General features: G+C 44.3%; 1 protein-coding gene across 1 annotated transcript in view; it reads right to left on the bottom strand.

Annotated features, from left to right (window-relative positions):
- WIPF3 (WAS/WASL interacting protein family member 3) overlaps window positions 1-25,361 on the bottom strand; it is a 32,165-nt gene extending 6,804 nt beyond the window's left edge. The window contains exons 1-6 of the mRNA XM_004377519.1: window positions 25,356-25,361; window positions 13,520-13,652; window positions 10,008-10,139; window positions 8,121-8,909; window positions 4,380-4,529; window positions 3,191-3,292 (exon numbers count right to left, since the gene is read on the bottom strand). Coding sequence (XP_004377576.1) covers window positions 3,191-3,292; window positions 4,380-4,529; window positions 8,121-8,909; window positions 10,008-10,139; window positions 13,520-13,652; window positions 25,356-25,361 — 1,312 coding nt within the window. The remainder of the gene's footprint in view (window positions 1-3,190; window positions 3,293-4,379; window positions 4,530-8,120; window positions 8,910-10,007; window positions 10,140-13,519; window positions 13,653-25,355) is intronic.
- Between the last annotated feature and the right edge of the window lie 442 nt (window positions 25,362-25,803).

The following is a 25,803-nucleotide window of genomic DNA, read 5'->3' as shown; positions in this document are numbered from 1 at the left end:
TAGCCCACGTTACGGATTGAATTACATCCTCTCAAAAGATATTCCCCGGTACCTATGAACATGACCTTGTTTGGAAATAGGATCTTTGCAGATGTACTTAGTTAAGGATCAAGGTGAGGTCATACTGGATTAGGGTGGGCCCTAAATCCAGTGACTGGTATCCTTATAAGAAGAGACACAAAGACACAGAGGGAAGATGGCCATGTGAAGACTGAGGCAGAGACTGGAGTTACGCTGCCACAAACCAAGGAATGCCTGGGGCTGCCAAAAACTGGAGTAGACAAGGAAAGATCTTCCCCTAGATCCTTCGGAAACAGCATGGACCTGCTGACACCCTGAATCCAGACTTCTAGCCTCCGGAACCATGAGAAAATAAATTTCTGCTGTTTTAAGCCACCCAAAGGAGCATCCTAGACTGTGAGAGAATAAATTTCTGTTTGTTAAAGCCATCCAAGTGTGGTATTTCTGTTATAGCAGCACTAGATAACTAAGACACCTATGCAACCTGTCATTTACTTTACTTGGAGACTATGAGAAGCCTCCAATGTTAGAACAAGAAAGTTCCTTTGAGGTCATCCAGTCCAGCTGCTTCATGGACAGCCGAAGAAACTGAGGCCAAAGTGACCTGCCCAGTCACAACTGGTGGCAAAGCTGGTTGCATCAGTTTCCCAGAACTGCTAGAACAAAGTACCACAAACTGGGTGGCCTAAAACCCGTTTCCATTGGATCAATTCCGACTCATAGCAACCCTACGGGACAGAGCAGAACTGCCCCACAGGGATTCCAAGGCTGTAAATCTTTACGGAAGCAGACTGCCACATCTCTCTTCTCTTTATTTGGTCAACTTCTTCTCCTCTCTCCACATATATACACAAATCATTTAAGTGCTCACGTTAAATGGTTAAGTGCTCAGCTGCTAACTGAAGGGTCGGTGGTTTGAACCCACCAGCCGCTCCATTGGAGAAAGATGTGGCGGTCTGCCAATGAAGTGATACCAGAACAGACCCGAATGTTTACAATTTGGGTGATCCAGAATGATAACCGGAATGGGGAAAATTATGGGTCAAAGCCCTGGAATGGGAGACTCGGAGGAGGCCAAGTGAGCCCTTTCAGGAATCTGATGCATGAGATTGGATTATTGGCAGGACTGTGGAGAGCTACACGCATTCAAAGTGGTGCAGTTGGCCGCCATCTTTGACCAGGACACCCCTGTTTCTGACTCTGCTCAAAATGCAGTGGGCAAGAGATTTGGTTGCTATGCAACATGTATGCTGCCCTTGTTTTCTAAGAGGGAGATTAGGTTCCTAGCAGGACTTCAACTTACAATTTTTCCCATTTCAGTTATTATTCCAGTTCACTCAAATTTTAAAAATTTGAGTCTGTTCCAGTTTCACTTCCTCGGCCAAGAACCGGTTCAAAGCCTTGGAGAACACACTCATCTGAAAGAACCAATACTGTCTCCCAGACCATGAAGAACTATCATTTTGGGGAATCAGGTCAACAGTAAGCAAGAGAAAACTGTAAGGAGAAATGTAAATCAGACGGGCACAACCCACATCAGACTCACATTAATATCATTAACAAGGACCAGGATGACAGGAACAGGATAATTTAATTTTGCTAGTAGATTATTGAAGCATTTCATGTCCACCCATGCCACGTCAATCTAAAACAGTATCTTAATTCCGAAATTACAAATGCCCTTTCTAGTCTGCAGGATGTCAGTTCATTTAATAGACTTTTTAAAAAAATTTTATTTATTTAATTGCTCCTTCCTGAATGCCAGATTATTTTTGGTGAGGGTACCAATTTGAACATTACTCTGAGATGGGGAGGAACACAGCACAGGCTGCCAATAGCACCATCCTCCCAGAGTGCTATTCTCCTATTCTCAGGAACTATGAGTTCAAAATACAGCTAACAACTTCATATTAAAACCAAAAAAAAAAAAAACCTAAACAAACCTGTTGCCGTTGAGTCAATTCCAACTCATCGAGACCCTATAGGACAGAGTAGAACTGCTCCATAGGGTTTCCAAGGAATGGCTGGTGGATTTGAACTACCAACCTTTTGGCTAGCAGCCAAGCTCTTAACCACTACACCACTAGGGCTCCGATTTCACGTTAGAATGTATTGAATCAGAAGGTTGAAGGACCTCGTAGAACATTAGTAAGCAAGGCTGGATAACATAAAGATTATTAAGAATCTGCTTTTCTGGGATGGTTTAAGGCAAGGATCAGCAAAATACAGTCAACATATCAAATCCAGCCCACACTTGTTTTTGTAAACAAAAGTTTTATTGGAACACAGCAATTCCCTTTCATTTATGTATTATCGATTGCTACTTTTACATTAAAACAGCAAAGTTGAGTAGCTGCAACAGAGACCATATGGCTTGCAAAGACTAAAATATTTACTATCTGGCCCTGTACAGAAAACGTTTGCTGACCTTTGGTTTAGGGTTGTTGTTGGTAGGTGTCGTTGAGGCGATTTCGACTCATAGAGATCCCACATGACAGCGTAGAACTGCCCCACAGGGTTCTCTAAGCTGTAATCTTTACTGGAGTGGATCACCAGAGTTCTGAACTGGGGGCTTTCAGGGTCTTCCCCAGCTATTAAGGCAACATTCCTGCTTCCCATTTTGTTGCTCTTTGGGGTGTTTATCCCTCTCTTCAAAAGCCCCGGGGTGTGTAGGGAAGCGTGGTAAATTCGGCACCCAAATCCCACCACAAACAGTTAACCCCGGTGTTCTGTAAAAGCCTCTGCATGAGCCTTAGGGATCAGAACAAATAAATGTTCTGAAACTTCCAGAAGTATGAACAGCACCCTTTATTCACTCTTCTGTGCCAAAAGAGAGGTGGCATCCTCACATCTGTTGTTGGGTGCCATGGAGTTGATTCTGACTCATAGCAATCCCATGTGACAGAGTAGAACTGCCCCATAGGCAGTTCTTTACAGAAGCAGATCTCCAGGCCTTTCTCCTGCAGAGCTGCTGGGTGGGTTCAAACTGCCAACCTTTCTGTTGTTAGCAGCCGAGTGCTTAACTGATGCGCCCCTAGAGCTTCTATCCTCACAGCAGTGCAGTGCAATGGCCTGGTCATCCTTTATACAGCCTGAGGCCAACCAATGCAGACAGCATCTACTTTTGGAGGGGCAGGAAAAACTAGGGTTCTTACCAGGGGGTACTTACTTCTGGGGATCTTGCTGGGGTAAATCTTCTGGCATGGCTTATATTCATCTGGAGGAGGAAAGTCTTCCACAGAATGGAACGTGAATTTAGACTCAAAGTCGTCTGCAGACACGGGAAACAGTAAAGTTTATTCCGGTTACTGCGATGACCCAAGTTTTGGTAATTTCCAGGCGCACACAGGTGACTCTGACTGAATACACTGCTTTTTTGTTTGCCATCCCCCATGCAAGGATTTTAGTGGCAGGGCTATTCCGCCCTTGACATCCATCCACCTCAGTTTTTACTGGTTAACTAGGACAAGGGGAGGCAGGAAAGGTGAAATCAGCAGTCACATCCCATCACCAACTTACTTACTTCAACCAACGTCTGAAGGAAGCTAACTTCCTGAAGGAGCAGTGGCACAGGGCTCCCCAGGGCCCAGAACTCAAGACAGGGGGTCTGGCAGCAACAACCAGACTGCAAAGTCCCAGTACCATGAAGCACCCCCTGAACTGGAGGAGGCTTCGTGAGGAGGCGGAGGGAGCAGAACCAGCAGTCTTCGTCTTGGCTGTGAGACAGAACACTGCCTGTGTCCGGTATGGACCTGGACTCCCCAAAGTCAATGGGTTCTGCTTGGAGCTCCTGATGGTGGGAGGGGGCTTGTAGCTCTGTGATCTGCATCTTGTGTCGGACAGGAGCCCAGCACACAGAACGGACCAAAGAGTTTGTGACCATGTCTGAGCCCAGCTGACTTTCCTTCCTACCTCCATATTTTTGCGCTAATTGTCTCCCTGCCTGGTGGATGTTCCATGTGTCCCTTCACCTTATCCCAATTACTCTAGTCTTTCACCTTATGAATTGGTTTCTCCATTGGAGATAGACAGAGACACATACATACAGTTTAAATGTTTGCCTTCCTCCCTCTATAATTAAGAGTTCTTGACTTTTAAGTCATTTGTTCTCCTCATAAGCAGAGCTCTGTAATCTGAAACAGAAGGCTGGAGAATGGGCACTGGAACCACACAGAAGCCTTGAGAGAAACCCTATTTAAAAGAACCTGAAGGTTACTCGGTGCTACAGTGAGCTTTCCGTTCACCAAGAAGCATGCGCCTTGAAATGACAGCTCACTCCATGGCTGGTAATCTCTCTCCAGAGGCCAGAGGAAAACACATCCTCATTGGAAGCCCTGTAGATGGTGGGTTACACTTACCCATGATGTGTAGGCTTCCATTTCTCAGCTGACCTCCTAGCTGCTGGGTCGGGGTCCAGGCTGGGGCCTGCTGGCTCCTGCTTGAAAGCTCTGTGGTGGGTGATCTTGCAGGGGGAGCTGGGGGTGGATTTAGCTTCCCGCCACTGGTCCCTTATAAAGAAGATGATGGTACATTCAGATACAGGAATGAGGATGGAAGGATGCTATAACCTGTGTGAGTTATATGATATGGCGAGTAAAAAGGTGACCTATGGAGCCAACCTTCTTGGGACTGAATGCCAGTTTTCCCTTTGGGGTAAGTAACATCACCTCTTTGTGCCCCAACTTCCTCACCTGTAAAATGGGGGTAATAATAGTACATACATTTCCTAGGATTGTTGAGATGATTAAACGAGTTGATTTAAGTCAAGTGGCATGCAGTAAGTGCTCAATGAATGCTACCTGCTGTGATATTATTAATGACAGTGGTAACCCTCATCAGCAGATGCTACAGCCCATAGAAGGGGAACCACTGCAGTTATAAGAAAGACAATGAATGTCTTTAGTGAGGGCTCAGAAGGAGGCTAGAAGGTTGTTGAGGGCTTATTCCTGCCCTTGGATATCTGTTCACACTGGTTCCCTGGCATTACAAACCCTCCCTTCTCTATCCAGTCAATCCAAATCTACCCACCCACCAAGCCCCAACTCAAATCCTACCTTCATCAAACCCTCCCTGATCACTCCCATGAGAGGCTCCCTCTCTCCTTTGCCAATTCTGTTCTGTATGACTCATTTGGCAATTAGTAACCCACTGTCCCGGCACATCAGTTTAGGTTTTCTACTGTTGCTCATTTCTTAATGACATTGCAAACCTCGCTCTGAATCTTGCAACAAAGGCAATTACACTACTCTTATCTGTGCCAAGATGTTCACAATTACAACCTCTTTCTAATCTTCAAACTGGGCCGAAGCAGAAATTACCCTCATTTTATACATGGAAAAACTAAGTTTAATGTTTAAAGACATGAAGCAAAAGGCCAGACAAACATCCATTCCAAGCCTCAGGTTTACTGCTCTGGAGCATGCGAAGAGCCCATGAAGCAGACGCTGGTCTCCATTGCCTGCCACCATCTTGGCTCCTTCCCTCCCTTCAGTTGCTGTCCATCTTCCCTTCTCACTTCCAGCCTACTTCCTCCCCGTTTGGTCTTCCCTTTCTAGATACCAAGATCCACAGGGGATTTACTTGCTTCTAAAGGGACTAACTGGGTGGTGCAAATGGTTAATGAGCTCAGCTGCTAACTGAAAGACTGGCAGTTCAAGTCCACCCAGAGGTGCCTTGGAAGAAAGGCCTGGTGATCTACTTTGAAAAAATCAGCCACTGAAAACCCTATGGAGCACAATTCTTCTCTGATATACTTGGTGTTGCCATGAGTTGGAATCAACTGGTTTAAAGGGACTAAAGGAGCTAACAGACTGCTGACCCCCGCTCTGAATGAAAAGCTGCCCCTTCACGAGGTGAGGGAGAAGGAAAGGAAATAATGCGGCCTGATGCCAGCTACGCGCAAGCTCTTTACACATTGTCTCATGTCATCTTTATAACAATTCTGTAAGAAAGGGTGTTATTATTCCCATTTGACCCCACCTCCCCCCAAAAAAACTACAAATAAACAAGGTTCAAGAAGATTAAAAGTAAAAAAACTGGCTTGAGGTTACACAGGAGTGAGTAGAGAAGACAGGATTTGAACTCAGATGTCTCTGAATCCAAAGCATTGTTCTTTACACTACACCACGGAAATTTAAAACTCACAAGTGTCACCAGTACAAATGTTGCCTGCATGGTGACCAGTCAGTTGATCAAAACTTCCCCTTGTGATCAAAAACCTTAAACATATTATTGTCTTTTGAACCAGGAATTCTTTTGGAACCTCTCCTTTAAAAAAAATAGCCAAAATTTACGCTAAAGTTCCTACAAAAATATATTTCCTGCAGTATTATCCATCACAAAAAATGAAATCAGCTTAAATATTGCACACTAGGGATATGGTACATACTGATTATCATATTAATATACTTAAAATTTTTAATGATCTGAGAAAATTGCTTTAATACAATATTAAAAAATGGTATTTACTATGTAAATATGTAGATATATACAAAAAAGAAAGGAAACCCATCCAAATATGGCAGTTTCCATCTCCAAGTGGTGTCATTATGGGTGATTTCAATTTCTTTCTTCCTATTTGCTCTACAATAAGCATGTATTATTTTTAATTCAGGGGAAAACATTTAAGAAACTTTCTATATCAAAAAATTCTCTAAAAGACCAACTAATGTGTATGTGTGGATGAGTATAAGTGTAGATGTATGTTGGGTGTGTGCATGTGTGTGTCAGATGAGTACATGAGTGTTTCCACATGTGGATGAGTTGCTGTGAGGATGTGTAAGTGCACGTTTATAAGTGTGTTTGGGTGTGTGCATGAATATATGTGAGGGGATGTGTGTGTATGTGGGTGTGTGGAGACGTATATGCGTGTATGTGTAGCGTGAGTAGGAACGTGTGTGTAAATGGACGTGTGTGAGTGGATGTGTGTGCGTGGATGTGGGTGTGTTTGTGGATGCGTGGGATGTGTGCATGAGTGGATGTGTGTGGATGTGTGTATATGGATGTGTGTGGGTGTGTATGTGGGTTTGTATGCGGGTGTGTTTGTGAATGTGAGCATGTGGGTACGTGTGTGTATGGATGTGTGTGGGGGGTGTGAGTGTGTGGGATGTGTGTGTGAGTGGATGTGTGTGTAGATGTGTGTGTGGGGTGTGTGTATGTGGGTGTGTTTGTGAATGTGAGTGTGTGGGGATTTGTGTGTGGATGTGTGTGTATGGATGTGTGTGGGGGGTATTTGTGGATGTTGTGTGTGGGAACGTGTGTGTATGCGGATGTGTGTAGATGTAAGGCACCAAAGGTGAAGGAAGCCTCACTACTCTATAGGGAAATCAGTCATGGGCACGTATACTCAATTCAGAATCCACTTGCTACTGGATATATGAAAGAATTATTCTGAATTTTGGCTCAAAACACAGACCCTCGCTTTTTTCAAGTCAGCTGGCGAACCTGCCAGAAGTACGGCAGAATGCTAATCCAGTCTACTGACGGCCAGTGCCAATTTTGGAGCCCGCCTGAAATAACTCAGGCAAAGAGTCAACAGGAGACTTTGTTCTAGAAATAGACTGCACCTACAGCCCCTCCACTGCGGGGAGGAGCTGTGCAGTCTGAGTGATGGCAGCAGGAGTAAGAACCCTTCTCTAGAGCTCACTGTTGCCAGGCTGTGCTCTGAGCACCTCACCTGTATGAGCTTACTTAACCCTTACAACAACCACACGAGGTCTTGCTATTGCTATCCCTCTTTTATAGACAAAGAAAAGGAAGCACAGAGAGGCTGAGTGATTATTCAGGGTCACACAGCCAGGAAGTGGAGAAGAAACCAAGGCCAGAATCCTTTGCTAGTACGCTGCTTGATCTTGGACAAATCTCTTAGCCTCTCTCAGCCTTCCTGGTTCTAAAATGAGTGCCTCCAACAATAAAGTCCCAGACAGCTACAAGTTCTTACTGTGCTCTAGGAGGGGCACCAAGGTGTGGCCCACCTGCCTGCCTCCCATGTGGCTCACAGGAGTCGGTTTCTGGCTGCGCCCCTAAGCACTGCCATACGTACTGTCAAGAATCTAATGGCCCTCTGATACTATGCCCTTGGCCTGAAGAGGGCTGCTTACCTGGGCCTCGGCTGTGCCTCTTCTTCTGCAGGAACTGCGGCCCTGGTGGGACTGGAGGCATGGGCAAGGCCTGCACACTCGGCTTCTGGGGCTGGGCCTGGAAACTGGGGGACTTGGGGGGTAGTGGGGGTGGTGCTTCACTGCTGTTATTAGCGGTTGGCAAAGGGGGTACAGGCACAGACCTTGGGGAGCACGAGGCATAAACGGGGAGCGGCGGAGGCGGAGGTGGTGGGGGTGGCGGAGGTGGTGGGGGTGGAGAAGCTGGTGGGGCCCGGAGCTCTTGCATATCTTGGGTGGGGCTGGCAGCATCTGCATTGAGTCCGGGATACCCACAGGGTGGGAGAAGGGGGAGTGGGGGTGGGATGGGTGGTAGGTACAAAGGGGCTAGCTGAGGCTTCACTGCCTTGTCACTGAGAACTGAGGCCGGTGGTGGCAGGGGTGGGGCTGGAGGAGGTGGTGGTGGTGGAGGTGGAGGCGCCACAGTGGGGAGAGGGGGTGTACCCACTGGAGGGTTCCCTTTGTTGGGTGGGCCAGGTGGGGACACCAGTGGAGCTTTGATAGGGGAGGATGGGGGCAGGGGTGGGGGTAAGGGTGGGGGAGGTGGGGGTGAGGTGGGAGGAGGAGGGGCAGGCATGCTGGGGCGAGGAGGGATTGTCCGGGCAGTGCCATGTGCCTCGGAGGCATTTCCCAGCCGGGGAGATGCAGGGGGATTCAGTGGACCGCTGATATTTTTGGTGGGAAGCCTGGGAGAAGGTGCTCGGGAGCCAGGGGCCTGCCCTGTCTTGCCACCTGGAAGTGAAATGAGTTCTGAGTTAGTTCTGCAACAAGGGAAAGAGAAAGTCCAAAGGTGTGTGTGTGTGTGTGTGTGAGTGTGTGTGAATCCCTGACCCTCTCAATGCAATGTGAGTGAGAAGCATGGCGGACACCTCTTCCTGCATGTCCAGTGAGAAGGCCTCAGGTGCAGCAGCTGTTACACACGAGGGCCGGCGGGCTACACAAGGCCCTGTTCAGCGTCAACATGCTGACTTCGTCCAGGACAAGCCCAGGCCAGGCCATGCCAGATTGTCTGCAGTGCTCACTTGCCCTCATCGACCCAGGGCCTCTGTGTCTCCAAGCCCAGGGCACCAGGGCACAGGACTGCTCTGACCTGCCCTTCCTCACCTCAAGACCACCCCTCACTCTCATTCCCTGGTACCCTCTAGGCTAATTAGCTGTTAGGTTCCAGGGTAGATTCTCGGGAGTACCCAACCAGAAGCTCTCTGCCTAGAGTTTATCCTCACCCCACCACTTTGTGAACAAGGACTTTCTGTTTCTGTATCAGAGGAAGATTCAAGATTATCTGAAGATATACGGTAACTCAGAAGACAATGGGGAGATACCCTGCACTTGGTGACCTAGGTCAAATGACCTGGAATATCCCAGTTCCACTGCTTCCTTTTCAAGTTCAAGGCCCCCTTTTCCAAGGATTTATGCTCATTTCCAAGAGGATCAATGTTTCCTGGTCTGTTGGCTTCTTCACTTTGTAGCTCTATCAGCTCAACCCCCACTAGATCTTCAATGCCTCTTTTGATTAAGATTTGCATCCTCTGTCTGTATTTCTCTGTCTGGGCCACTATTACAACATTGCCAGGTACTACACACTATAGCAAATCATTCTTTAGTTATTACAATGGGGTGATTTAAATAGGATGATGATTTAAAAGCTACCTTGAGAACAATTCTGTGGTTCGGAAACCTCCAGCGCTTAGGCTTCCAAATACATGATCTCCTACTATATGACTGTTCACTGAAAGCAGATCACCCACTGACATGTGAGGATGTCCCAGCTGCTTCTACAAGTTAAAGGAGATAAAGATCACAAGGTGGCAGGTCTGGATTCTTTCTTACCTGCTGCATCCCTCTGACCTGCTGGTCGTAACACAGGAAAGCCCCCAGCAAACAGATCTCCCAAGGCTGGAAGTGTGCTCCCACCTCTGGAGTTTGCAGAACCACCTCCTTCTTTGTTGGTTCCCTTAGAATCTGAGTAAAGAGACAAGTACATGAGGATTCGAGAGCCCTTGGCGGCCTTCTCATTCTCCCACCTCCAACGCTGCCCTTGCACCAGGGTCTTCCCCAAGCGCCCTCTGCCTTGAGACCCTGTGGTCTCATGGGTCTAGGTCTGCCTGCAACACTCTCCGGTCCCACCAAAGTGCTGACCATCAGTGGCCAGCCACCCTGAAAAGTAACCAAAACAAAGGGACCTAGATACTCCCATTTTGTAGGTGTCAGCGGGGAGGGGAGAGGGGGACTGGCTGCACCTTTCAAATTAGAAAACCCAAACATTATAGGTGTAGGGAGTCCTGGTGGTGCAGTGGTTAAAGCGCTGCTAACCCAAAAGTTGGTGGTTCAAACCCACCAGCCGCTCTATGGGAGAAAGATGTGGCAGTCTGCTTCCGTAAAGATTACAGCCTTGGAAACCCTGTGGGGAAGTTTTACTCTGTCCTACAGGGTCCTAGGTGTAGTGTTAGTCCTATTTTCAACTTGGCTGTAGGAGGCTAGACAAAGAAAACCCACAGATTCCATTCAGCCAGTAATTTTAACTTCTTGTCCACAGAGCCTTTACCAGAACCACAAGCAGGAAGTGAAGGCCTTCAAAGACTTGTGCCTCAGCATTTCCCTTCTCTGCCTCCCCGGCTCTCACTTCCCCAGCCCCTCATCGTCCCCTGCCCCTGCAGATGGTTTCTATGGAAGAGAAGGCTCACAAGACCCCGAGATGTGTCACTAATCCCGCTCTTCCAGGGTGTGTGATTACCAGCCCCAAACAATGAGAAGATACTTAGCTTCAACAAGAATCCTGGCAGAAAAGGTTTATAACCTGAGGCTAATATGCACCAAGAAATTAGCGCACAGTGCCCACTGGTGGCTGAATGCGGCCAGATTATTTTGAGTATTAACATTACAAAATATTATATTAGAAAATGAATGTTCCAATAAAATGGTATTATCTGTTCTTTGGGCCTAACTAATAAGATAGTGGGTATAACCAGAAACTAATTTTTGTTGCAAACGATGTTGAAAATACTTCTTAAAAAAATTTGTCTAAGGGCCAGAAAGCAGAAGGGGACAAGGAAGCTGGTGATAGGGAACCCAAGGTTGAGTAAGGATATTGTTGATGTGTTGTGAGATTGTTAACCATTGTCATGGGGCAACATTTGTAGTAACTGTTAAATGAGAAACTATTTTGTTCTGTAAGCCTTCATCTTAAGTGAGAATAACAGCACAATTCGAAGAGCGTAGTCAATGTCACTGAACTGTGCATGTAGAAATTTTTGAAATGGTGTATCTTTGGCTATGTGTATTTTCACCAAAAAAAAAAAAGGTTGAGAAGTTAGAGGGTTGATATGTTGTGGGGTTGTTAACCAATGTTATAAAACAACATGTGTACTTCTGTTTCATGAGAAACTATTTGTTCTGTAAGACTTCACCTAAAGTACAATAAAAAAAAAAAATTTGTCTATCCTTGCGCATTAACACATATAATCACAGATACCAGATACAACTATATTTTCAAAATCATCTTTGAGAATTACCATCATGTACCTCATTTCAAATATATTAATACCTTACATTAATAGTTCTGCATATATTATTTCAGCCTTCAACTATCTTGGCAAAAAACAAAGAACAAGTTTTATTTATTTTTTTAAAGGTGATATAATTTCATTTATTCTAGGTGGTGTCTTTGTTCCCTCAGGTAAGACAACTTGCTCAGGTAAGACACTTGGTTGACTGAGCCAATTCGTTGGCTGATGATGGGTCCGTGTTTGGGACACTGGACCAATGATTCTGCCCTTTCCTTCATCAAAAGTATCTATTGAGCTCTGTGAAAATACAGTAAATGTGGATGCATCCAGGCATCCTTTTTTTTTTAATTGTTCTTATCTTTTTTTTTTTTTATTGTATTTTAGATGAGGGTTTACAGAGCAAATCAGTTTCTCATTAAACAATTAATACACATATTGTTTTGTGACATTGGTTGCCACACCCACAACATGTCAACACTCTCCCCTTCTCAACCTTGGGTTCCCCGTTACCAGCTTTCCTGTCCCCTCCTGCCTTCTCGTCCTTGCCCCTGGGCTGGTATGCCCATTTAGACTCGTTTTATGGGCCTGTCTAATCTTTGGCTGAAGGGTGAATCTCAGGAGTGGCTTCAGTACTGAGTTAAAAGAGAACAGATATTATGTTCCCCATTTTGCAGATGAGCAAACTGAGCCTCAAAAAGGTTCACTGATTTTCCTGGCAGCAGAACCAGAACTCAAACGTGTGTCACTGACCCAAGCATAAGGCTCCTTTTATTCTGTCATACTTTAGAGAGCTGCACTCATATGATCCCATGAGACAGAATCATCAATACATCTTTTTCCATGTGGAAACAAAATAAAATCCTTGCATTTTTTTCATGTTGAGATTTAATTTTCTGTCACTGTCAGGATTATGCTGAAACAGGGTAAGTGATCTCCCCTCCCATACATTTATTTTATTGTGGTATAGATATAAAACAAAACATTTGCCATTTCAACGTTCTAACATGTACAATTCAGTGACATTAACTACGTTTATCATGTTGTTCAACCATCACCACTATCTGTTTCCAAATTTCCCATCACCTTTAACAGAAGCTCAGTGTCCCCTGTCCCCCTTTTCCCTTCCCTCCCACCTGCCTGGCCGCCCCTGGTCACTGCTAATAACCTTTGATCTCTATTCACAGTAAGTGATCTTTAAAAGTTACCTCACAATGAATAAACAAAATATGGTATATCTGTACAATAGAGCATTATTCAATTCTAAAAAAGAATGAAGTGCTGAAACATTCTATGACATGGATGACCCTTGAAAACGTTATGCTGAGTGGGAGAAGCCAGACATAAAAGCCTACACACTGTGTGATTCCATTTATATGAAATGTTCAAAATAGTTAAATTCATAAAGACAGAAATAGATTATGGGGTTGCCAGGGTCTGGGAAGAGGCGAAGGTGTGGAGTAACTGCTTAATGGGTAGGGGGTTTGCTTTGGGGTGAAAAAAATGTTCTGGAACTAGACAGCGGTGATGGTTGCACAACACTGTAATGTACTAAATGCCACTGGTTTGTATACTTTAAAAAAGTGTATTTTATGTTAGGCATACTTTACCACAATAAAAAACAAGGCCACCCCACCATGGAGATATTTTTTAATGTTTGAAAGCGATGGAAGGTATGTTATAAACCACCTACAAGACCTTGAAGGGAAGCTCGGTTTCTCTGGCCCCCCGGCCTGTGCACTGACGGGTCTGACATGGACTAACATGTGTCCCAGTAACAAATGCAACCCCTGCCTTGTCTCCTTAGCTCACGGTCGCCTGGCCAACTTGCTCACTTACTCTCGATTTGTGGGGCGCTGCGGTCATTGATCTGTGTGACTTTTCGTAGGCGAGTTCCTTGCTGGATATCAGCCAACAATGCACTCCGACCTTTTGGATCTGCCGTTCTCAAGCTGGAAGCATTTGTGCTTACCTGTAAGGGAATAAGACAGATTGTACTATAATTGCATATAACATTTGCAGATAAGCAAAATGTCCTGTCTGCTGTTCTTCCTCCCTTAGTTCTCTGCCTTCTTTGTTTCCCCCACCCTGTGTTGTCTCATTCCCAAGGCTGAGCTCACTGGTGCAGTTACCTACAGATCTCGCTGGAGACACCTCAGGAACCTGCTCACACCCCTATCCCTGGGGACCTAAAATGGACTCTTCTCTGGAGATCTTGTTTTGTTGTTAGCTGACATGGAGTTGGCCCTTGACTCATGGTGACCTCATGCACAACTGAATGTAACACTGCCCGGTCCTGTGCCATCCCCATGATCGGTTTCAGATCAGACTGTTGTGATCCATAGGGATTTCACTGGTTGATTTTCGGAAGTAGATCTCTAGGCCTTTCTTCCTACGTCCTCTTAGTCTAGAAGTTCCACTTAAACGTGTTCAGCATCACAGCTACACACAAGCTTCCAATGATAGATGGGTGGTGGCTGCACATGAGGTGCCTTGGTTGGGAATTGAACCCGAGTCTCCCGCATGAAAGGAGCCCTGGTGGCACAATGGTTAAGTGCTCACTGCTAACTGAAAGGCTGGTGGTTCAAACCTACCAGCGGCTCCACAGGAGAAAAGACCTGGCAATCTGCACCTGTAAAGATTACAGTCTAGAAAACCCCATGGGGCAGTTCTGTTCTGTCCTACAGCGTTGCTGTGAGTCAGAATCAACTTGACGGCACATCACACCGACAACTCCCACATGAAAGGTGATAATGCTACCGCTGAATCACTAATGTACCCGCCCCCGAGGGTCTAAACCAGTTTTCAGCACGTTGATTCTGACTCATGGCAACCCCATGTGTGTCAGAGTAGAACTGTGCTCCACAGGGTTTTTAATGACTGATTTTTTGCAAGTAAATTGCCAGGCTTTTTGGCTGAAGCACTTCTGGGTGGACTCAAACCTCCAACTTTTCAGTTAGCCACCAGACACATTAACTGCTTGCACCACCCAGGGACTCCTCGAGGTTTGAAGCCAAACCAAACTCATTGCTGTCGAGTCCATCCTGACTCATAGTGATTGTATAGAACGGAGCAGAACTGCCCTATAGGGTTTCCAAGACTGAAATCTTTATGGTAGCCGACTGCCACATCTTTCTCCTGCAGAGTGACTGGCGTGTTCGAACACCAAACTTTCAGTTAGCAGCCTATCGCTTTAACCACTGCACCACCAGGATCCTTCCTGGAGGTGTACCCAAAACCAAACCTGTTGCAGTCGGAGCTCTGAATCATAGCTTTCCTTCCTCCCTCCTAGGTTAGCCCCACCCACAGGCCTGGGCTTCTGTCTGGGGGTCTTTGGCCCCTGCTCCCAGATTTTGAATGATCACCCTGCCCGGTGTCCCCAGGTCTCCTGGACCAAACATTTTGTTGATCCCCAGAGTGATTATGGGAATTGGTCCTGTTGTCTGGCTTGCTCTGGACTGTTCTCCCAAGTGGTACTGAAGTCTTGCTCAGTCCCTAGGAACCCACATGCCCCCTGCTGTTGGGTCCCAGGTGGCCCATTAGGTCTCACAATTGAAGTAGATTCTGGCTCTAAAAGCTGGTTTTGAGGGAAGGATGGTGGCCCTCATGTGACCACGGAGCAAAGGGGAGAACTAGGGAGCTAGAGAGAAACTGGGGCTTAGTGGGTCAGTAAAGAGGGGAGAAGGAGGGCAGGAGATTATAATGAATGTTTAGTGACTGCGTGTTCTGTGCCTGGGTGCCCTACATTGTTGTTATTTGCCATCCTGTCATTTCTGACTCATGGTGACCCCATGTGTGCAGAGTAGAACTGCTCCATAGGGTTTTCAAGGCTGTGTGTGCTATGGTGTCACTAGGGTTGGTGTCACCCAGTGGGGTAACTCATGGTGTCACCCCCCCACACACACACACGGATCTCCTCCCATACCAAACCATACAGAATCCTTAGTAATATTTTTTGTACTAATGTTACTCGTAAATCATAACTCTCATACATCACTTCTTCTTTTCCGTTAATTAATACTTCATTCTCAAAAAAGTTATTGATACAGGTTCACAAATACAGATTACCACAATATTGTAGCTAAAACACTAGAAAAAAATTATTATTATTTTAATTTTACTGTGTTTTAGGTGTAAGTTTACAGCACAAATTAGCTTCTCATTCAAAAATTTATATACAAATTGTTTTGTGACATTGGCTGCATTCCCCGCAATGTGTCAGCACTCTCCCCCTTTCCCTTTCCACCTTGGGTTCTTGTCTTAATTATCTAGTGCTGCTATAACAGAAATACCACAAGTAGATGGCTTTAACAAAGAGAAATTTATTCTCTCACAGTCCAGCAGGATACAAGTCCAAATTCAGGGTGTCAGCTCCAGGGGAAGGCTTTGGAGGAAGGTCCTTTGTCATCAATCTTCCCCTGGCTGAGGAGCTTCTCAGCACAGGGACCCTGCATCCAAAAGATGCACTATTCTCCTGGCTCTTGTTTCTTGGTGGTATGAAGTCCCCGTCTCTCTGCTCACTTCTCTTTATATCTCAAAAGAGATTGGCTTAAGACACAATCTAATCTTGTAGATTGAGTCCTGCCTCATTAACATAACTGCCACTAATCCCATCTCATTAACAACATAGAGACAGGATTTATAACACATAGGAAAATCACATCAGATGACAAAATGGTGGACAATCACACAATCATGGCCTAACCAAACTGATACACATATTTTTGGGGGACACAATTCAATCCAGGACATTCTCCACGTCCATTAGTCCAGTTTTCCTGTCCCTTCCTGCCTTCTCATCTTTGCTTTTGGGCAGGTGTGGCCCATTTGGTCTCATTTACTTGATTGAAGTAAGAACCACATTCCTCACCTGAGCTATTGCCTGTTTTATAGGCCTGTCTAATCTTCGGCTGAAAGGTGGACTTTGGAAGTGGCTTCAGTACTGAGTTAGCAGGGTGTCCAGGGGCCATAGTCTCGGGGGTTCATCCAGTCTCTGTCAGACCAGTAAATCTGGTCTTTTTTTGTGAATTTAAATTTTGTTCTACATTTTTCTCCTGCTCTGTCCAGAACCCTCTATTGTGATCCCTGTCAGAGTGGTTGGTGGTGGTAGCAGGGCGCTATCTAGTTCCTTTGGGCTCAGACTGGTAGGCACTGTGGTTCATGTGGTCCATTAGTCCTTTGGACTAATATTTTCCTTGTGTCTTTGGTTTTCCTCATTCTCCTTTGCTCCGAACATGATGGGACGAGTAGATATATCTTAGATGGCCTCTCGTAAGCTTTTAAGACTCAAGATGCTACTCACCAAAGTAGGATGCAGAACATTTTCTTTACGAACTATGTTATCCCAATTGACCTAGATGTCCCCTAAGACCATGGTCCCCACCCCTCAGCCCCAGTAACTTGGTCTCTCAAGGTGTTTGGATGTGTCTAAACACATCTATGATTTGCCTTGGTCAAGTTGTGCTGACTTCTCCTATATTGTTTATTGTTTTTCCCTTCACCAAAGTTAATACTTGTCTACTATCTAGTTAGTGATTTCCCCTCCCCACCCCTCCTCTCCCTCATAACCATCAAAGATTGTTTCTTTCTGTGCATAAACGTTTTCTTTGGTTTTTATAACAGTGGTCTCATACAATATTTGTCCTTTTGTGATTGACTTATTTCATTCATCCATGTGAGATGTTTCATGAATTCATCATTGTTCTTGATTGTTGTGTAGTATTCCATCGTGTTTATGTTCCATAATTTGTTTATCCATTCGTCTACTGATGGTCACTTAGGTTGTTTCCATCTTCTTGCTGTTGTGAATAATGCTGCAGTGAACATGGGTACGCACATGTCTATTCGTGTGACAGCTCTTATTTCTCTAGGATATTCCTAGGAGTGGGATTGCTAGATCATATAGTATTTCTATTTCTAGCTTTTTAAAGAGGCATCATATCATTTTCCATAGTGGTTGTACCATTTTACATTCCCACTAGAAGTGCATTAGAGTTATAATCTCCCCACAACCTCTCCAACATTTATTATTTTCTGATTAGTGACAGAAATGTTGGGGTGAAATGGTATCTCATTGTAGTTTTGATTTGCATTTCTCTAATGGCTAATGATCGCAAGCATTTCCTCATGTGTCTGTTAGCTGCCCTGAATGTTTTCTTTGATGAAGTGTCTGTTAATATCCTTTGCCCATTTTTTTTTATTGGATTATTTGTCTTTTTGTTATTGAGATACTGAAGTATTCTGTAGATTCTAGATATTAGACCCTTGTCAGATATATTGTAGCCAAAATTTTTTTCCCAGTCTGTAGGTTCTCCTTTCACTCTTTTGGTGAAGAATTGTGATGAGCACAAGTGTTTAATTTTTAGGAGCTCCCAGCTATCTGGTTTCTCTTCTGGTGTTTGTGCACTGTTACTCATGATTTGCATTCTCTTTATGCCATGTATTAGGGCCTCCAGTGTTGTTCCTATTTTTTCTTCCATGATCTTTATTGTTTTAGGTTTTATATTTAGGTCTCTGATCTATTTTGAGTTAATTTTTGTGTATAGTGTGAGGTATGGGTGCTGTTTTTTTTTTTTTTTTACAGATGGACATCCAGTTTTGCCGCACCATTTGTTAAAAAGACTGTCTTTTCCCCATTTAATGGACTTTGGGCCTTTGTCAAAGATCAGCTGACCACAGATTTATGGATTTACATCTGGGTTCTTGATTCTATTCCATTAGTCTATGTGTCTGTCTATAATGGTTAAGGCTGTGTGTCAGCTTGGCTGGGCCATGATCCTCAGTGATTTGATAGTTGTATGATGGTGTGATCACTTCCATGATAAGATTTGATATTATGTGATCACCTCCATGATGGGATCTGCTGTGAGTAACCAATCAATTGAAAGGGAGTTTCCTTGGGCATCTGGCCTGAATTGAATATAAGTGGATATTCTGGCAAGGCTTGTGGCTTTTGCTCATTCTGGATCCTGCAGCTGGCTCCTGTTCATCTGATCTCCAGTTCTTGGGACTTGAGCTAGCAGCTTACCTGTGGTCTTGCCTGCTGATCCTTGGGATTCATCAATCTTCGCAGCCTGTGAACAAGAGACCTGCTCTCTGACCTGCTGATCCTGGGTTCACCAGCCCCTGTGACTACATATATCAGGAGAAGTCTGACCCACGGACCTGGGACGTTCCAGCCTCTACAACCATGTGAGCCATTTCCTTGATATAAATCTCTCTCTCTATATATATTTATACACATTACTAGTTTTGCTTCTCTAGAGAACCCAGCCTAAGATACTGTCATTGTACCAGTACCAGGCCGTTTTGACTAGCGTGGCTGTATAGTGGGTTCTGAGATCAGGTAGTGTGAGGCCTCCTACTTTGTTCCTTTTCTTCAATAACACTTTGCTTATCCAGGGCCTCTTTCTCTCCATATTAAGTTAGTGATTAGTTTTTCCATCTCATTAAAGAATACTGTTGGTACTTGGATTGGAATTGCATTATTTCTATAGATCACTTTGGGTAGAATTGGTATTTTCACAATGTTCTATCTTCCTGTCTGTGAGCATGGTATGTTTTTCCATTTATGTAGGTCTCTTTTGGTTTCTTGCAATAGTTCTGTAGTTTTCTTTGTATTAGTCTTTTACAGCCCTGGATAGATTTATTCCTATGTATTTTATCTTTTTAGGGGCTATTATAAATCGTATTGTTTTCCTGATTTCCTTTTAGAAGTTCTCTTTGTTGGTGTATAGGAATCCAACTAATTTTTGTATGTTGATTTTGTATCCCGCTACTCTGCTAAATCTATTAGTTTCAGTAGTTTTCCTGTGGAATCTTTGGGGTTCTGTACGTATAGGATCATATCATCTGCAAATAAGGACAGTTTTACTTCTTCCTTTCCAATTTGGATGCCCTTTATTTCTTTTTCATACCTTATTTCTCTAGCTAGGACTTCCAGCACAATGTTAAATAAGAGTGGAAACACCAGAAAATCTGACAAAACCAGTGACTATAAAAATACCAGCAGCAATGAAAACAGCGCTTGCTTATAGGGCATGCAGACAAAACCACTTGATCTGAAGCACCACTGTAATTGGATATTAATGACAGCTCTGACTGGAGGGCACTAGAAGTTTCAAAAAGTAAATTAGTATAGAGTTTTAGCCTTGTAGGTATATTGATACATGTAAGCTAGGCTTACAAAAAAATGTTTTTGTTGTTATAACTAACTACAGGGATAGTTTTATTAAAAACTATTAAATATCTGCTCAAACACTGCACAAAAATTTTATAGTCATTTTGGTGTCACCCCCTCTGACAGTGTCACCTGGTGCAGCCACACTCCCCGCACCCCTCTAGTGATGACACTGTGTGTGTGACCTTTCAGAAGCAGATTGCCAGGCCTGTCTTCCGAGGAGCCTCTGGATAGGTCTGAACCACCAAACTTTCAGCTAGTAGTTGAGTGCTGTTTGTGCCACCCAGGGACCCCCTGCCTTATATTAATCCTCAGAAAACCTTGGGAGTTCAAAATGAGCTTGCTCTCATTTTACAGATGAGGAAACTGAGACTATGAAATAGTCTGTTTAAGGTCACAAGACTGGAATTCAAACCCAGATCTGCTAATTCCAAAGTCCGTGTGCTTTCTATTTTGCTATTCAAGGGCACCTGCTGTCTTTAGGGTATGTGTCCTAAAGACAGCTAAAATGCTTCCTAAATATATGAACGAGAATAACCTTTGTCCTAACTCTGCAAGTAGCACTGGGGTCCAACTGTTTCACTTTCATTGTAGCTTGAGCTGATGCAGCAGGGGTTTCCATGGGTTATATAGCACCAGGGAGCACCGGAAAGAACGTGGGTGGCAAATAAGGGGAGAGAAGCAGCTGGATTGGAAGACACAGCCAGGAGGATTCTCTGTACTGAGAAGGTTAATATTATATGATCTTATAGACAGTTAAACATTCCTCAAAGCAACAAATACTTCTTAGCACTTGCTGTACAGGGAACACTATGTGTCTTCAGTTTTCAGCTTAAACATCACCACTTCAGAGGCTTTTCTTGACCCCCACCTGCCCCAATCTAAATAAGGCCGTCCATTGTTCTCTCTTAGTGTGTCCTATCCCCTTTTCCTCCTTAACATTTATCACAGGGTATAAATTTATGTTTATTTGGGTTTTTTTTGGTTATGTGTTTAATGTTCATCCCAGCACCCACCACGACTCCATTCTATAAGGAAAAAGATCTTGTTCATTTTGTTTACCAATATATCCCCAGTGAATAGAATAGGACCTGGCACCAAATAGGAGCTCAGTAATTATTTATTGGATGAGTAAATGAATGAATGAATGAACTAGATCCAAGATGTCTAAGACACTGCCCTTGCCCTCAAGGAGATGCACATGTACCAAGAAGAGCAGACATCCACAGCAAAGGTGATAAGCCACTATATCACACAGCCTATGACTGAGCAATGGGCCCTGCAGAGAGGAAGACCACTGAGACTTCAGAGACGCCATACTTATCAGGCAGAGCAGGCTTCATGGGAGATATGAGACTTTACTTGGTCCCTGAAGTGCAAATTAAAAAAAAAAATGAAAACCCGTTGCCATTGAGTCGATTCTGACTCATAGTGACCCTACAGGACTGAGCAGAGTTTCCAAGGAGTGCCTGGTGGACTCAAACTGCCAACCTTTTGGTTAGTGGCCATAGCTCTTAATGACTACACCACCAGGGTTTCCAAAGTACAAACAGGATTTATAAAACCTTGCCATAGCTGCTCTCTGTCCATGAAAGGACAAACCAGGTCTGCTGACTAGAAACTCATACACTCTCTAGTGTCACAGACTAGAAACAAAGGTGATCGTAGTTCTGGCTAAAATGTGCCAACATGTCTACATTTTCACTGGCGACTATACTGCATGGGTTACAGATGAATCTTAAGCAGACTTTGAAGGGTACTAGCATTGCCTGAAAACATGCTTTCTGAACTCTCGAGAAGGCCTTATGGGTGATGCTCAATAAGAGAGATGTAAGCAAGAGGTCCCAACTCTCATTCGTTGGAGCTGGATTGTTTTAGGAATGCATGCATGAATGCACATGTGCAGAAGGGTATTCCCTATATGGCATGCTTAGAAGCACCCTATATAAAGGGATGGTTAATTTTATGTGTCAACTAGGCTAGGCTATGATTCCCAGTGGTTTGGCCAAACACTAGACTAGTTGCTATAATCTAATGTAATCATTTTCCGTAATGTAATCTACGGTAAGCAATCAATCAAGTTAAAGGGGAGTTTCTGTAGGGTGTGGTCTGCCTCCAGACTATCAATAAATATTTTGGCAGAACTCCCTGTCCCTTATTCTTTAGTGTTCTTGCTCTCTCCCTCATGTGTTCCTGCACTCTTCCTGTCACCTGACCTATGGATTTCGGGATGCAAGCCTGCAGAAGTCTGCAGCCTGCTACCTGACCTACAGATTTTGGGCTTGCCAACTGCCACAATTGTGTGGGCGAATTCCTTGAGGTAAACCTCTGTCTGTCTCTCTCTCTATATATATACGTCACTGGTTCTGTTTCTCTTGAGAACGTTGACTAAGACAAAAACCACTCACATCAATAAATCATTTAAACTGCAGTTTTAAGATATTGCAGTCTCCTCTCATTTTATTTCTAATGAATGGCAAAAAGAAGGCACCAACAGCCAAGAGAGTATGAACATGTTTGTATAAATTTGTCATTACAATCTCATGTATGCTTTATAATCAGGGATTTAAGGAGAAAAAACCGTCTTGTAATTTTCTTTCTAGTTATAAGATAAACAATGCAATGAATTACAATATATTCACGGCCCAACCAATGTGATAACCTTGGAGAAGGTAAGGGACGGGTGGCCCAGGTTAGAATGGTTTCTTCTGCTTAAAGAAGCAACTGAAATGATGAGAAAACTCTATCCCTAACTAGGGCCGGGACATCTTATCCAATTTAGACTGAATTTTCTATTTATTACCAAAATGCACCTGCCACTCCCTAACCTGGCCCATCCCAGGCTTTTCATGTGAGGGCTATGAAGAATGTTGTCTGTCCTTGAAACCACGATTTTAATTTTAGTACCCACTTAGCACAATGCCTCAATAAATTCTTGATGAGACTACATGACAGATTTGTTGATAAAAATTTTCCAAGTCAGCAGGGGCTATGGCATGTCACATTCATGTTTACACGATGCAGTTCAACTGTCTCTGCTAAATTTAACGTTCCTTCTCCCGCGATGTCTCGGTTTTCTCGCCTGTTCCAGTGTCTGCCCCGATGACTTTCCGCTAGAGGGCTCTCCCTCACCTGATGTTAATACCGTATGCTTCCATTCTCCCCTGTGAGGTAGAAAGGCATTAATAATTCTGTGGCTAACTTGATTCTAAATATATTTAGGCTTAATGGGTTTTGTACAAAAGGACATCTAAGGACATATTCATTTGCACCTGGAAGATCATATTACACAATGACAGTCGTTTCTACTCCACCTGCAAAATTTATTAACAATTCAACCCACCATAATTTACTTTCTTAAAAATCTTCTACAACCCTAAGAAGTCTTTTTACTGTGGCTACAAGATATAGAAACAGGAAAGAAAATATTTCTAAACACACACTGGACGTTTAATGCAAATCCCAGTCACGGGCAACTTTACTAAGAATATAATCAAGGGAGAGAAAGCCACTCCTGGACATTTTTCCCCTGACAGATATATACCCATAAAAAAATCATTAGTTCAAATTTTTCTCGTGTTCTTTCGTGTTAACACTGTTATTGACTGTGATGATTTGTTGACTCAGTTCTCCTCTACAGCAGGCTTCAAACCGATTAGCCCAGGATCCTACAAAGATGCAAAGTAGTTGAATAGTGATGCAAATCGGCCCATCCCCATGGTTGCAAAGCCCGGAAAAACTGGAGTAAGCCAATAAGATTAGAAATAGAAAAACTGAACGAGAGTACTAATAGAGTCAAGAAAACCAAACCAAACCCACTGCCGTTGAGTTTATTCCTACTGGGATAAAAAATTGGCAAGACACCTGTCCTCCTATCCTGATAAATTATAAAAGCGTTTGCACATTGATTTGTTGTTCCAACAAATGAGTCCATCAAAATAGGCATTAACTGATTTGACTGAGTTTCAGTACAGTTTGGGGAAGGAGGGTGGCAGTCCAGCCCATATCAAAACTTTGAATTGCATATCCTCCTGCTACGTGTCCCCTTGCCCCCATATATCATTACTGCATCCATTTGATACTGGTTTCTGTGAAAAATATTCATAAATATCTAGCGGGCTGATCCCAAGAGCAGTACATTTGTCTCAAGGATGCTCTAAACCTATCATTTTAATAATTCCAGCCTTGCAGTCTCCTAAAGGTAGCTTTTCTAATATGCCTGTTAAACCTAAAATCAGTGCACAGGTTTCCAGGCCCACAAGCTCATTACTCCAGCCCTCAGCCTATGTCTGCCTCCTCCAAACTCGTGGGCAGACACAACTAAGCAGCCAGGCTCCTTGCATTTCATTACCAAGGCTGAATGCAAGAGGTAAGTGCAAGGACACCCAGAATGGCACTGCCCACCTCCTGCTGCTATTGTCTTTATGCAGGAGAACACGGAGAGTCTGGGATCCAAGAGAGAGACATGAAACATTTTCAGAGCAAAGGAACTTACAGTCTGTCAGGACTGACACCCTGTTCCTTACACTCTAAATGTACATAAGTCAAGCTGATCAAGAATGAGGCGTTTTCTTTTCTCCAACCCTGTGGTGCTGTCTTGATGCAGGCTACCTTCCCCTCTGGATTTCTCTACCTGGTCTTCATACCACCAGTCTTGCCGTCCTCCACATAGCAGACAGAGTAATCTTTACCAGGAACATGTCACTTACCATGTCACTCTTCCTACATAAAACCTTCACTGGCTCCCAAGTGCCTTCAGGATTAAGTTTAAATCCCTTCACGTTGCTGGCAAGGCCCTTAGTGACCAGCCCCACACCTTCTATTCCTTGAACATTCCATGCTTGAGCTCACCTCCAGGCCTTAGATGGAACTAATCTCTCTGCCCTTTTCACACTTGTTTCTTGGCTATGCTCCAGAAGTCTCCTGATCCTGGAAGGCTAGGTGAAGTGCTATGTTCCTAGAGCAACATGTTTACCCTTACCATCCAGATCACACTGCTCTGCTTAAACCTGACATAGCTTTCCGTCTTACTCGGAATAAAAAATTCAAAGTCCTTACCACAGCCTACAAGGCCCTATATATCTGGCCCTTGAATTTCTCTTCTTTCTCCTACACGTTTGTTGGTCTCTTACTCAGTTCAAAACAGCCACGCCGGGTTCCTTTTGCTCTTCCATTTGTCAAGGATTTTATCCTTGGATCAGTCAAGGTCTTACTCTCAATCATTCTCTCTCTCCTCAAACTAAACCCTCCCTCACCTGTCAAGGCTCTGCAGATCACTCCTTTCAGCTCCTTGCCTCTAGCACTGACCTCTCTCCTGAGAATCAGACTCTTGCTTCCACCTCTCAGCTGTCAAGCACAGAGAGTCCAAAACCAAATTCTTCAGCATCGCCCGGACACTGTCTCCTGCTTTCCATTTGCTAGTAGGAACACTCCACCCCCAGTCCTCATCGTTCAGTCCTGCAAGTTTGAGTTACTGTCTTGTCTCTCCTTTCTCACCTGCATGTGCCTACCCAAGCCCTCACTCACCTAGTCCCTCTGCTGCTGTCAGCGCGCAGCTCCAGCGTTCACACATTGTCCTGCACCCCCTGCTCCCGCCCCTGCCCCCCTTAATTTCCTTATTACTTATTTTCTGGACCCAAACTTCTTAGCTGGCCTCCAAAATTAGGATCCTAATCTATCTTTGAAACCCTATTCTGATTATTGTCCTCGAAGCACTAACTGTCCGACCCCCCTCCTGAAAATGCTTCAGTGGCTCTCCCACCAAAAACCAAAACCAGCTGCCATCAAGTCAATTCTGACTCATGGCGACCCCATGTGTTGCAGAGTAGAACTGCACTCTACAGTGTTTTAGCAGTGACCTTTTGGAAGTAGGTCATCAGGTCTTTTTTCCAAGGTACCTCTGGGTGGGTTCGAGCCTCCAAGTTTTCAGCTAGTAGCCCAGGGG

Source organism: Trichechus manatus, unplaced genomic scaffold (assembly GCF_000243295.1).
Source record: "Trichechus manatus latirostris isolate Lorelei unplaced genomic scaffold, TriManLat1.0 scaffold00050, whole genome shotgun sequence".
Classification (NCBI taxonomy): Eukaryota; Metazoa; Chordata; class Mammalia; order Sirenia; family Trichechidae; genus Trichechus; species Trichechus manatus.
This window is presented reverse-complemented; position numbering and strand designations above follow the sequence as displayed.